We start from the raw sequence: 14,447 nt of genomic DNA on the forward strand, positions 1-14,447 counted from the left end.
TAATATAAGTTTAACATAACAACAAATGTACAACGTTTCAACAAGGTTTTGTCATCATCAAGTACCAATGATGACAAAACCTTGTTGAAACGTTGTACATTTGTTGTTATGTTAAACTTATATTAATGTTTTCTTCATTATCCATTCAAGCCGTCTCCAGCCATTATTAGTCTCAAAGTGGGTTCTTCGTTATTGAATTCAGTCACATTTATTGACGACATGAGAGCATCTCAGCAAGGAAAGGTTTTTCACATTTCAGAAGTAAGTCTGTCTGTTTTGAATCTGATGTTTTAAAGTAACTTCCTTTAGTGTCATGCTGTTTCTTAAGTCTTATGCTTTATGTTGATTCTTAAATCTAGTACTTTGCATGAGTCTTAGAGAAGATTTCCTTGATTGTAGTTTTATAACTCTGCAAATGTTCTTTGTTATATGTTTTTAATGTGTTACGGAACTTTCTTTTATGGCTTAAGCAAAAGTAAGGTTTGAAAAAAAGTTAACTGAAATACATTTTAGTGTTGTTTCAAGTTTTACAATAAGCAGAATAAGGGTCTTGGAATTTTTAGACATAAATTCTGAAATAAAGTACAATGTTTTCAAAAATGCAAATCCCATAATAAAACTAAAAACAATTAAAATATAAGATATCACAGAAAACTAAGAATACATTATTACCATTCCGATAATTTTAGTAAATATCAAACATAACATACAGTTATAGAGCTACCTACTCGACCAATAAGATTTTCTGCACTACTATATAACTGTTGAGTTCTCCTCACCGGGGAATCATAACGTCGATGACCTAACAAACAAAATGTAAAATACACAGATTTACATGTACATGATATATATAAACATTTCATTGTTCTAGTACTTTCAAATTTATGTGTGTCCATGACACAGCAAGTTATTCCAGCAACAACAACAAACATTTGACACATGTGTACGATAACAAACTTTAATTCTTGAACGTTTTGGAACTTACATATTCAATTTATATTATATTAAACAAGGTAAAATATTAGGTACAAAAATTTCGAATGTCTTGTAAAGAGAAATTAAAATACAGAGTAAAAGGATGAAATAAATTTTTTTTAAAAGAATAAGTTAGTGCAACAATTGTAACAAAGCTGCGTTATTATTTAAAGTTGGGAGTTCATTTATAATAGATACACTTTCTCTAATCAAAAGTTCAACTGTTTGTTGTTGTTGTTGCCGTTGTACTATTGTTCATAATTAAACTTCGATTCCCATCGAATGAATCTGTAGCAATTTATTTGTTATGGTATTGACATGTAGCAAACTTCCTTGCATAACAAAACATGCCAAATAAACCAGAAGTTAAACATTATGTCGTTGTTAGTAAAGAAACAAAAAGACAAAGAAAAAATGTATTATTTATGACAAATATAAAACTGGGGAACATGTTCTCATTCACTCATACAGAACATAATCTAAAAGTAGAAACATTAGACTGTGTTTTATTTAAGAGATTTCAACCTCTCTTTGTATGACAACCCCTCCATCCCAGGCACCATTCTCGTAACCCTCCTTTGAACCCTTTTCCAACAATTCAATGTCCTTCCTAAAGTAAGAAGCCTAAGACTAAATAGAATACTCAAAATGTAGCCTAACCAGTGACCTATACAATAAAATTATAACCTCTTTAGACTTGTATTCAATATTTCTGTAGATACAACCTAAAATCCTATTTTCCTACAGCTAGCAACAACACACTGCTTGGATGGCTATAGTTTGGGATTTTTAAAAAGCATTTGACAAGGTGCCACATAAATGGTTAAATAAATGGCAGAAGGGTTTTAATTATAATAAATACAAGATAATGCATGTGTGTTATCATAATCGGAATAATAAGTATAATTTGGATGGGAATAACCTTAACAATGTTATGAAAGAAAGGGATCTTGGTATAATTGTTGATCAGTCTCTGTAGCCATATGCCCCCCAATGGCACAGCGGTATATCTGTGGACTTACAACGCTAGAAACCGGGTTTTGATACCCGTGGTGGGCAGAACACAGATAGCCCATTGTGTAGCTTTGTGCTTAATTCCAACTAAACAAACAAAAATGTACATCAAATCTACACTCTTACCCTCATCTACATAAACAGTAACCTTTTCAAAGAATGTTAAAAGATTTGTACAGCATGATTTTCCCTTAGTGAAACCATGTTGACTATCCAATAAAATTCTAAACTTCAATAAATGACTTTGCAAAGCATCTTTTAACAGACTTTCCAAAAGTTTTCTAACAACTGATGTAAGACAAATGGGCGTATAATTACTGGGGCAATTTTTATCACCTTCCTTGAAAAGAGGAGAGATATTAGATAACTTTCAATCCTCTGGTACCTGCCCACTGTTTATGAAGGAGTACAACAATAGATGTTTTATATGGCTAAAAAAATGAACCTTGTCCAACATGAGAGTACACAAAAGCATGTATTATACAACTAAGACATAGAACCTTGTCTAACAGGAAAGTAATAAAAGCACATCAATGCATGTATTATACAACTAAAACATAGAACCTTGTCTAACAGGAAAGTAATAAAAGCACATCAATGCATGTATTATACAACTAAAACAAAGAACCTTAGTCCAACACAAAAGTCATAAGAGCACATCAATGCATGTATTATACAACTAAAACAGAGAACCTTGTCCAACACAAAAGTCATAAGAGCACATCAATGCATGTATTATACAACTAAAACAAAACCTTGTCCAATACAAGAGTAATAAAAGCACATTAATGCATGTATTATACAAATAAAACAAAGAACCTTGTCCAATACAAGAGTAATAAAAGCACATTATTGCATGTATTATACAAATAAAACAAAGAACCTTGTCCAATACAAGAGTAATAAAAGCACATTACTGCATGTATTATACAAATAAAACAAGGAACCTTGTCCAATACAAGAGTAATAAAAGCACATTATTGCATGTATTATACAAATAAAACAAAGAACCTTGTCCAATACAAGAGTAATAAAAGCACATTAATGCATGTATTATATAAATAAAACAAGGAACCTTGTGGAACATAAGAGTAAATATAGTATTTTTAATGCATAGTTTCTATCAAAGGAACCAAATGTGTTCCAGGAACAATAAAAAAGTTATGTTTAACTTATGCATTAAATTAGCAGAATAAAAGGTGTTGGGACACTTGCCAGTTGTTGCTAACAGTAGTTTTAGTAGCATGAAAATAATTTTAACAAGGTTATATTTACAAGACCCAATGTTGTCATACCTAGAATAAAAATACAGTACTCTGTTTGAAAATCATATAACACAATTGTAAATAACACAGTTTCCATAATGAAATACAAATTGGTTCAAATATATAATATTTTTCCAAGTTATACACAATATGTACCAGTAGTGACTTAGAACAATTTACAAATTTAGTTGAAATAGCACAACAATTGTAATTTTGGAAAATAATTTCAAGCTATAAATTTCTGGTGTGGCTGAAGATGCTGCAACTTATGGTTAGAACTGGAAGACATAACTGTGTACTGAAAAGACATTTATCCATATTTTTGTGCAATTATTCCTTTCATCACTGCATAGAGATCAGCACTTACCATGGTAAGAAGCTTGATGAACTGGTATAATATTGGAAGATTCTCTGCTCCTTCTGTGTATTGACTTACGATCAGTATCTGGTGTTATTCCGGCAACAGCCATAGCTGGCAATTGAGCTAGCCTTAGTGAAGCAGCAATGTGACTAAGTGAGTGCTGGTTATCAGGTTCCTGCTGTTGACAAGAAGATCTATCAACAACAGAATTATTCTCATGACGGTACTGCTTCTTTAGCCAGGGAAAATGAAAACTTCTTCTCACATTCCTACTTATAAATTTCCGAGGTGGAGGAGTGGGAGGCTGGGGTCCTTCTTGGTCTTCAGAATCTCCTACAGAAAGACTAAATGCCCCAATAAGATATTTCTTAGAATCAAAGTATATTAGTTCTAAGAATCTATGATAAATTACAAAAACATATCAGTACATTAGTGAAAAATATATTTGTTGAAATAATGTGGCTAGCATTTAGAGCTAAACTAATCAGTTTCACATGAAGATGTTACTATATTTCTTGGATGGAAGATGTTACTATATTTCTTGGATGCATTTAGAGCTAAACTAATCTATCTCACCTGAAGATGTTACTATATTTCTTGGATGTATTTAGATCTAAACTAATCTATCTCACCTGAAGATGTTACTATATTTCTTGGATGTATTTAGAGCTAAACTAATCAGTTTCACATGAAGATGTTACTATATTTCTTGGATGCTATTTAGAGCTAAACTAATCTAGTTTCACATGAAGATGTTACTATATTTCTTGGATAGGTGAGATAGATTAGTTTAGATCTAAATACATCCAAGAAATATAGTAACATCTTCAGGTGAGATAGATTAGTTTAGCTCTAAATACATCCAAGAAATATAGTAACATCTTCATGTGAAACTGATTAGTTTAGCTCTAAATACATCCAAGAAATATAGCAACATCTTCATGTGAAACTGATTAGTTTAGCTCTAAATACATCCAAGAAATATAGCAACATCTTCATGTGAAACTGATAATTTTAGCTCTAAATACATCCAAGAAATATAGCAACATCTTCAGTTGAGATGGGTTAATTTAGCTCTAAATACATCCAAGAAATATAGCAACATCTTCAGGTGATAGAGAAAGATTAGTTTAATTTTAAATAAACTGGAGGATCAAAAGAACACTTGAAATTCAAGTTTTGGATCTGATGAATATCTTTTCTAACACAACGTATATCTTTGATACAGCGTTTTTAATAATATTGTTTAGAATTGGACTCAATGGAAAGAAAATTTCAAACACATTGTGCATCATTTAAATAAACCATGCCTCAACTGTAGAGCTATGTAATTTTTCTGTGGAAAAACACAGAGATAATGATGCAGAAAAACATGATGATACGAAGTACCTGAATTTGTTGTGGAACAAGGATAAGGCTGGACTTTGGTGGATACTGACTATTTCCTGGTCAGGAAAGCTAGCTGGTGGAAGAATACTTTCAGAACTGGAACCGCTATTCATAAAAGAGGTGCTGGGAGCATGCTGTTGATATAGTTCTCTGAGCTGAAAGATGTCACTTCCAAAATTTTCACTCATTGAGCTGGCATTGTACTTTGTTAACCCCTCAGATGGATTGGTTAGATGAAGAGGTAAAGTTGACCCAGATGAACTTGGTAATGAAGAAACTACACCATAGTAGTACAGCTCTACATCATCTACTGAGAAAGAACTGGAAAGAAGGATCTTATAACATGAAACTAAATGCAGTAAAAAAGGTATGCACAAAACAGCAACAATATAATTAAATGTGATAAAATAACCTGGAATGTATTGTCGGAAAATAACACTGAGAGACAATGTTTCGATTTAAACTTTGAGACATTTAGCAGATTTTTGAATTTGTTATGGAAAAGTCAATGGAGACAAAGACTCACGCTATGGTAGGAGAGAGAACACACAGTTTAATTTATGAGTCTGACACAGCTTTAGCTTGTGTTTCACAGGAGCACAGTGTAAGAATATTTTACTTGGATAAATTTGAAATATCCCTAATTTTGTGGGACTGTCAGTAGTACATGATATTTATAAAAAATAGCTAAACTATCATAACAACTATGTAGATGTGGTTCACCCAGTTTTGCATTTGGTTTTGACTGGAACACCTTCGGTTAAGTGGATTTGGATATTTTTGATAAACAACAACTTCTTACCTAATAATTCCTTAATGTTGTTTTTTTGCAAAATACAGTTTTGAGGTTTGGAAATGCTGCTTATAAGTATAATGGGTGAGGCAAAAGTCATCATCCATGTGGTACAACCTTGTAATTTACACCATAAATGTTACACAACTCGTAACTGGTAGAAAGTCCCTAAGAGAAGACAATGAAAGCATTGGCAAAGGCTAATTGTCAGAGATGAAGTTGGTGTGCCAGATCCAACTCAGCTTGATAACATAGGATCCAAAAGTTCTCAACCTGTAGGCTAGGGAAATGGCTGGGTCAGATATTATAGCATGTGGGTTCCAGTTGATCTGTGGGGACGGCAATGACAACACTACCATAGGTAGCTGGTAGAATAGAGACCCACTGATTTTCTCAGACATATTCTATGAGTGAAGATGGGTGTCAGTACAAATTAAGCCTGTAGACATGTCACTTGACTAGTGTAATGTTCAAGGATGTTGCTGAGTGTTATGACCTTTCTTAAACTACACACTTGGGTGGACCTCTGACTAATTAGATCTTATTCAGCCTTTACATTTGAACTCAGATTTTCAATATTCACAGTCAAACTCCAGTCATAGTCAGTCTCTCGTTTTCAACTCTGAGCTTCATCCTAACTTGAACAGCATTCTGTGTTCCTGCATTCTACTGTTAGTTTCTGATACCATGGTAAACAAATGGATTCTTCATCAACTTTTGAAACTTCTTAACCCCTCCAAGATGCCCAGGACTTCCATTACATTGAGTGTATGAAGTCGCTGCACAGACTGAGGATATGGGCCCACGTCCACTGTTGGTATACATGCTAATCTTTTTTTTATTTTTTAAATAAAGATTCTGTTTGTTTGTTCTAAACATGACTAGTTTAGTTACTTATACACTAAAAAATACACTCAGTCCAATTATCTTTATCATACAATCCTCATAAATTTCTTTAGTGAACTCTGCCATTATTGTGTAATATTCTATCTGATACTTGTTGAGAAATCTGTCCCATCCATGAATACCACAAGTAGAATACTGGATACTATTTTTGGTGCTTCTCTAACAGGACATATACAGTACTACAGAGTGAGGAAAGGGTCTTTTTTTAAAAAAATGTGGACCTTTTCTTCTATACAAAGAATTTAACTGATTTGCATGAAAATCAACTGTATATATATTTTTAAATTAGGCTTTTTAGAATATTGTGGTTGTCAACCAACCCCTCCCCCCATCATAGCAGTGTAGTAGATACTACTTTGGCGCTTCTCTAACTTAGCTATACGTGTCATGAAAAAGTCTGCTCCACGTGGTTTTGGTGCTTTTCTAATTAAAAGATTGATTTATTTAAGAAGATTAACGTACAGTGCTTTACAATATAAAATCTAGCTGTGTATAGCATCATAAAAATGACACATATGGCAAAACTTTTATGAACTAACCTTGATAAATCTGGTCCATAAACAGAATTAAGATATCTGTCTTGTGGTAATTTGATATGATTAACAGTGTAGAATTTTGTCCTAGTATAATGGGAGAATGGTGAGTCAATGGGAGATATTCTAGCTTGAGGTTGACAATGGCCAAGATGGAGTGACTGAATTCCTTTGGGATACCTTCCACGTTCAGTGGTCCAAATACTTCCAAATAATGGATGATACCTCTGAAATAAATATAGGCACCTTCTTAGAATGGTTAGCTCTAGAGAAAGAGATCCCTATTCATTAACATAAGAAATAACCAAAGTTGGATAAAAATAATTATACAGGTGTTTTTATTCTTTTTTAACCTTGGGTTTCACTTTGACATTCATAAACTTTGTTTTTAGTCACTGCTTTTGATTTAGCATATATAAGTAAAATGAGAACAAACAAACATATTTTCATGAAATGTAGTTCAAAATACACTCTTCAGTTCAAAAGAGTGAGAAGTGGATGATTTTAAATCATTTTAAATTAAATATATTTATGGTATAAATGAAATGATATTTTTTATTTGAATTAATAATGTTGCAGTGGAGACTGGAGATTAGAAATCATTATATCAATCATGACCACAAACTCCAGATGAGGAAACTTTTATTTTCACCAAGCACTAAGTGTCCACTGTCATACCTCCGATTGAAACTGTATGTTGTAAAAAAAGAACACAGAACCATTGTATTAATATGTTAAATAAAACTTGTAAGTGTTAGGCTCACTCTATGTGTGGGTTCTTTATCCACTCCAACAAGAAATTCGTCAACATCTAAACTCCCTGAAATTGCTCGTTGGATCTCAGGCCCAAGGTCATGAAGTTTTCGAAGTCCAGCCTGTATATACAAAACAATATTTTATAATTTTTTGCATAAAAAAAAGGTTTTGATATTAAAATATTTGCTACTCTAATTACCAGAATATGTTTGAAACTAGGGTGTTACTAAGAAAAATAAACAGAATGCTGGATGGAGGAAGTCTCCATGATCTATTTTGATACTTATATCATTCATTATCTATAAAAAAAGATATCTTTATAGAAAAAAAACTGACAAATATTCTGATGTGTTAATAACAAAGTTATGTTAACTTAACATTAAAACAACATGAATACATACATACACAACACACACACACACATATATATATATATATACAGGCTCATAATGGCGCCATAAACATGAAAAACTAGTTTTATTGTATAGTTTTATTGTAGGATTATATAACTGGATTATTGACATATCATTATTTCATTATGGAATCCTGAAAACAAACAAAATTTATATGTGTCTTTCTGGTAACTGGCAATACAGGATGCTAACAAGATGAAAATATATATTTATAAACATTTTCAGCATAACAAACGGATCTTCTTGAAACACAATAGGATACTGTGCATTCACCTCCACTAACAGTCACTTCTCATATCCCAACAGTTTTTATACTTATATTTTTTTGTGAAATATTTTAAATAAACTAAAAAAAAGCTTTGTCCATGAATATACCAAGTATTTATTAGTCTTTGTGCAAAGTGATTTTCATATTAATATTAAAAATACTTTTCTTAATCTAAAAAATCTCAGATTTGATTTGTGTAATCTCTAAAACCTCCTAAATACATTTCAAATGTTTGTTTATACTTTATCTGTTATTTTCTCTAATCTAACTCTACACAATGTTGGTCAATTTAACCAACCTTGTAACCACCAAAAACAAAAAATAGAAATAAATTTAAATTACCCTTTTTTTCTTTCTAGAATGACTTCAAGTTGTAACATGAAACTACATTCGTTTATCCTAAGTAGCTCTAAGTTTGTAACAGTAAACATTTATTTATAATTAAATTATATTGTTTTATTGCCCTTTGAACCATGTCTAACTACAATTCATGCCATTATAAGTTATAAATCACTTGGGGAATGTGAAGGTCACGTTTCACTATCGAATTACGTTACCAACGAGCTGCTCATGTGCGAGCCCCGTGAAACATTTTTATTATATTATTATTATTTATTTTACCTAATCTAACCTTAACTAACCTAAAGAGATCCCTATTTTTACATTTTATTTACTTTCATAATAATAAATAAAGAATAAACATGAAAAACAAGAAATAAAGTAGTTGCCTGAATCTTCTTGTTTCTTGCTGTAGATTGTTGATGACACTTAACCCTACTTTTTTATACTAATGGTATAAATGCACTAAATTATTTTTATTTAATTAAATAATGCACCAAAGAACATACACTAATAACATGCAAAACTAGACAATTTCCCCTAACTATCACAGTATTTTTGGCTTTCTAACTAAATAACAAGAACTGTTACAAAATCATCCAAGCAAGTTGTTATCTTTCCTGTGGGAACAAAGCTTGTACTAACAGAGAAAGTGACAATTCTCCGTTCAGAAAACAACGTTATATAATACTTCATTGGATAGTTGAAAATCTTGGCTTTCTATTGGTTATCGACAATATAGAATTAAATGTAAGAGAAAACTATTAACAAATTTTGAAAGAGAGGATGTGACAAGAGTGGTCTGATTTTCTGTTTGATGGCTTTGTAACCAAACAAAATTGAAGGCTATAAACATTATGGTTTGTCTGAGCAATGACAATTCTATACTGAATAATTTGTGTTGAATTTCGTACTTATTGGAGGGACGGTGGATAAAATAGAAAAGAGAAGATTCCTAGAGAAAATGTGTCATATGTTTCACACTAGGGGAAATTCAGATTTTAAATATTGCCTTATAAAATTAAGAACTTAAAACTTATATACTAGTAAAATATGGATTATTAGCTATAATTTTATGCTGTACTAATTGGTATAACATAAACAAAAAGTAGATTAATAAAATGTTGAATGTAAGTCACTAAAATCTTGTGCCATGTGCAGTAAAGGATGCCAGTTGCATTATGGTTAAGGGATATTATACTGTATTTAGTTTACTCAGCAGCCTCCTCTTCTAAGAGGTTAAAATGATCCCATCTCTTGACTGGCTGCTTAAGAAAGGTTATATTGTATCTAATTTATATTTTAAAAATATATGAATGAAGAAACAGATACTTTAGAATAGCCTATACAAATAGGCTGAATAATGTAAACTTGTTCTATTGGTTAGAGAAAATAATAGTATTGATATGACTTAATATTGTTGAATTTAGACTGAGTTAATGTTTGGCCTGTAGAATTGATAATGCAGAATGTAATGACAAATTGTACATTCAAACTCTAAAACCATACAGGAGGGTTTGTACTTAATCTGATTCATGTTTAATTGAACTGTTTGATTTTGAATAAGTCTAGCTGATTGGTTGTTCAATCAGTTTTGAAAGCTCTTGATCCTTACAGTTAAAGCCACAGCACTCATTGGATCATTTACAGCTTTCTCTTCCTTCCTCTTCCTGAATCGTCTAAAGTAGTCTTGAATCAGAAATGTTGCATAAAACTTGCCCACTGTTACATCATCATCAACTGAGTGAAAGGAAAAAAATATATTTCAGTGTTACTTCTAGAATAATAAATTTTAATGAACATTTTTTGATAAAGAAAAAAAAAATTAGTTTTGATAAATCACCACTAAGACTATAAATCATAATCATACTTCTTAAAAAGTGTAATATGATAAAAAAGAACCAAACCTCCAGAAGGTGGAACTATTTGATCTAGAAGCTTTGAGCTTGTACGTTTCCAAATCTTCTTAATTATAGCACGCAGTTCTGTATTGGCATCATCAATGTTACCTAGGCAATACAGTAAGGAAAGAAAACTTTTAACTGAACAGCTAATATTTAATATAAATTCAGTGTAAAAACATCCATGATGTTTGGAAAACACATAGGTACAAAATGTCAATTTAACACGAAGATACAAAACCCTATAACCCAAGCATTTTTGACAGGTGAGCTTATATTTTTCACGGGAAAACTGGGGCATTCCTAGTTTGTCTCTGAAAAAGAAAGGTCCACTTTTGAAATTGCTTAAGTTATAGGGTTTTGTATCTTTGAACTGAATGTAGAAGAAATGGTTAATTTTTAAATTAGTATAAAGTATAACTGAGCATATGTAATATTATTTCAGCACAGAGTAACTAGTTAACTTTTAAGTTGGTGCATTGTGTTATAGATTGTTAAATTTCAATAATGTATTCATAAAACTAGTTCTAACCTTCCGTTTTTATACGTAATGAAGTCCTGACCAGAGCAAACAGTGTGGCATTAAACATCACAGACCCATCGGTGTTTAGCGGCATGTTCATCGACACGAGCCTCTAATAATGATTGAAAAACTATTAAATAATAGTGGAAGTACCAAAGTATAGAAATAATCTAAATGAAATTAAAGAATACAAACACTTAAGATAACAAGTTATTTATCACCAAATAATAAAAACAAAAATATACATGTCGCAAGATAAACAAAAGTGGTTTAAAAACAAGATCCAATTAAAGAATTCCACTGCTACGTACAAGCACTAGTTTCTGGTATATAAAAACCTTTTGTTTCAGACCCCAAGAAATTATTATCGAATCCACCAATTAGTAAAAACTAATTATCACATAGGTTCTTCATCGAGACCACAATACCAAATACAATCAATACCTTACAAGAAGAGTGAAGCAACCATATCATACTGTGTTCTTCCACCAAACACTTTCCCTGATAACTACATAGTTTCTTAAGTAAAAACTTTACAACATGTTCTATGATGGTTTATGAAGGTGTATAGAAATATCTAAAAGATGGTTTATATATCACAAACCCATGCAATGCATTATTTCAAAATGTTTCTGAATTACTTACCTTACAAGCTACTCTGTGAGGACAAAGTTTACCAAACCCTAAAGGTGGTGAAATTTTTCTCAACAACGTTACAAGATCCAAGTGTTTTATTCTTCCCCTACAAATAATGACAATATGTTAGGTTTGCATTTTTTACCCATAATAAAAAAACATGCAATTAGAAGAACAACAAATAAAAAGTGGTTGTTATAACAAATATGTACATTTGTTTGTAAAGCACTTAAAAATGCTGAATTTATTTAAAAATTGCAAAAGGGGAATACGTAACACTCTTGGCTATGGTAAAGTTTCACAACAATAGTTTTAATATTGGTGAAGAACACTAAAACAGTAGTGCTTATACACTGAAGGTAATTATTTTGTTTTACTTTTATATATAGTTTTTTCTATTCCTATTTTCTAAATTATGTAATAATCGAGCCTTGATAATTAGGTGTAAAAACGTCTGTAGAAAAAGTTCTTTTTTAAAAACAGAAAATATGTCATCAAAGATTACCTACTCACCTTGCATCTGGATCATATTCTGACCAAAGTCGTACAAACTCATCTAGGTGATGTGGACCCAGAATGGACCAATCACGCGTTAAGTAATCAAAATTATCCATGATTACAGCTACAAACAGGTTTATAACCTACAGGATCAAAATAGAAAAAAATAAATATATGCACTAATTATAGTGGCTAACACTCTTTCAGGATTCAGGATCTTAATGCAGCACAAAAATAGTCAATAGTTGAGTAAATTATATGAAAAATCAAAATGATTTTGGAGCCTCACCATGTCATTATAGTCCATGCCATGGCATCTGACTGTGCTATTTCTGATGGTCATGCATCTTAACAATAGCCCTGCATTATAAGAATATTGTGTCCAAAGCACACCACACCTACCTGCTAGGTTTATATAATCCATCAAGTATATGAGAACAACTTGAACAGTCCAATCGCACAGAAATCCATTGGTGCAGTGTCCAATGACTTAGTCATTATGCCTTTGTATGGAATAGCATGAGTATAAGTTTCATTCTCCAGCTGCTTGAGGTATGAAAAAGTTGGATGGTCCTGGTTCTTCAAATTGAAATATGTTCCTTTTTTTTTCAATACCATTAAATACAAAGGATATCTCTGTCTTGAAAAATTAAATCCTTGAACTCAATACATCTTTATGTTATGAGTATATGAATAATTTACACCAGAATGGACTGTTACATATCCTCCCTAAAAGCCATCAATATTTGGTGGCATAACACAACATACAAAATATCATACAATGCCCAAATGTAGTACTGATACAATCTGTTCCACTGAGACTTTTTACTGACTGTTGTTGTCACATGGCTTGCTGATTTGCTTTTTCACAATCGTTTTAACCCTATTTTCATGAGTTGGGTCAGGATGTGCATGCCAAGACCTTTTACAGAGTGCCATTCAATATGGTATTATGCATTTGAAGTCAGAGTTATCAATTATTCATTATATTCTACATTACTGATTTTGTAACAATTCAATAAGAATACATATTGGTCAGACATAGTTGTCAGACTCAGCACCTATGGATTTCTGCACAATCAGACTGTTGAAATGGGCACTGGGAAACTGTGATCCTTGTATGCCAAATTGATTATGGAAAATATGCAGAGAGGAGTGGTGTGCTTTGGACATAACAGTTTTGCAATGGAGCCTTTTACATTAGAAATTACACTGCAGGGTTATTGTCAAGGTGCACAGTCATCAGACAGAACATGACTGGATGTAATCACATGGACTGTAAAGATGTGGAGAGGCTCCAAGATCATTTTTCAAATAAATAATATAATGTACTCAACCTCTGTATAAGACAAAGGGGGTAGTATGTCATACTGAATTAGTCTGAGCTTTCAACAAAACTTAACAGTTTCAAAACAAAGGTACTAGATAATACCTACATATATTAGAAACAATACCACAAGATTTAGATGATTTTTACATTTTCAGAATCTTTATAAGGAATTATTCACAAAAGAGGGATGAAAGTAGAGTAAACTATTAAAAAATTAAGCACATTTTCCAACTCTTTAAACCATATAATATAGATAATATAATCATGTATTTAAAATGGTTTAATAGTTGGATATATAAATATTTTAGTAAAACAAAAAACATGCATTAGAGGCATATAAATTACATTGTTTTTAAATGTCTAATTCAATGATCTCCATGTTGTAAGTTGCTGTTTTTATAAAGTTATAGGCCATCGTTGTGTATGTTGTAAACCATTGTTGTGTATATTGTACCTAGGTCATTGCTTTTATGTTGTAGGTAATTCTTTTGTATGCTGTACACTGAGTGTTCACAAGTAAATAAACACCTAATTTTTCGTCATTTAA

The 14,447-nt window shown here is 31.6% G+C and overlaps 1 protein-coding gene across 1 annotated transcript in view; it reads right to left on the reverse strand.

Moving 5' to 3' along the window:
* LOC106466326 (voltage-dependent calcium channel type D subunit alpha-1-like) overlaps nucleotides 1–14,447 on the reverse strand; it is a 167,449-nt gene that overhangs the window by 19,143 nt on the left and 133,859 nt on the right. The window contains exons 23-32 of the mRNA XM_022394309.1: nucleotides 12,586–12,713; nucleotides 12,082–12,178; nucleotides 11,446–11,548; nucleotides 10,920–11,021; nucleotides 10,628–10,752; nucleotides 8,001–8,111; nucleotides 7,243–7,463; nucleotides 5,005–5,325; nucleotides 3,622–3,959; nucleotides 729–802 (exon numbers count right to left, since the gene is read on the reverse strand). Of these exons, the coding sequence (XP_022250017.1) occupies nucleotides 729–802; nucleotides 3,622–3,959; nucleotides 5,005–5,325; nucleotides 7,243–7,463; nucleotides 8,001–8,111; nucleotides 10,628–10,752; nucleotides 10,920–11,021; nucleotides 11,446–11,548; nucleotides 12,082–12,178; nucleotides 12,586–12,713 (1,620 nt within the window). The remainder of the gene's footprint in view (nucleotides 1–728; nucleotides 803–3,621; nucleotides 3,960–5,004; nucleotides 5,326–7,242; nucleotides 7,464–8,000; nucleotides 8,112–10,627; nucleotides 10,753–10,919; nucleotides 11,022–11,445; nucleotides 11,549–12,081; nucleotides 12,179–12,585; nucleotides 12,714–14,447) is intronic.

Source organism: Limulus polyphemus, unplaced genomic scaffold (genome assembly GCF_000517525.1).
Source record: "Limulus polyphemus unplaced genomic scaffold, Limulus_polyphemus-2.1.2 Scaffold2223, whole genome shotgun sequence".
Lineage (NCBI taxonomy): Eukaryota > Metazoa > Arthropoda > Merostomata > Xiphosura > Limulidae > Limulus > Limulus polyphemus.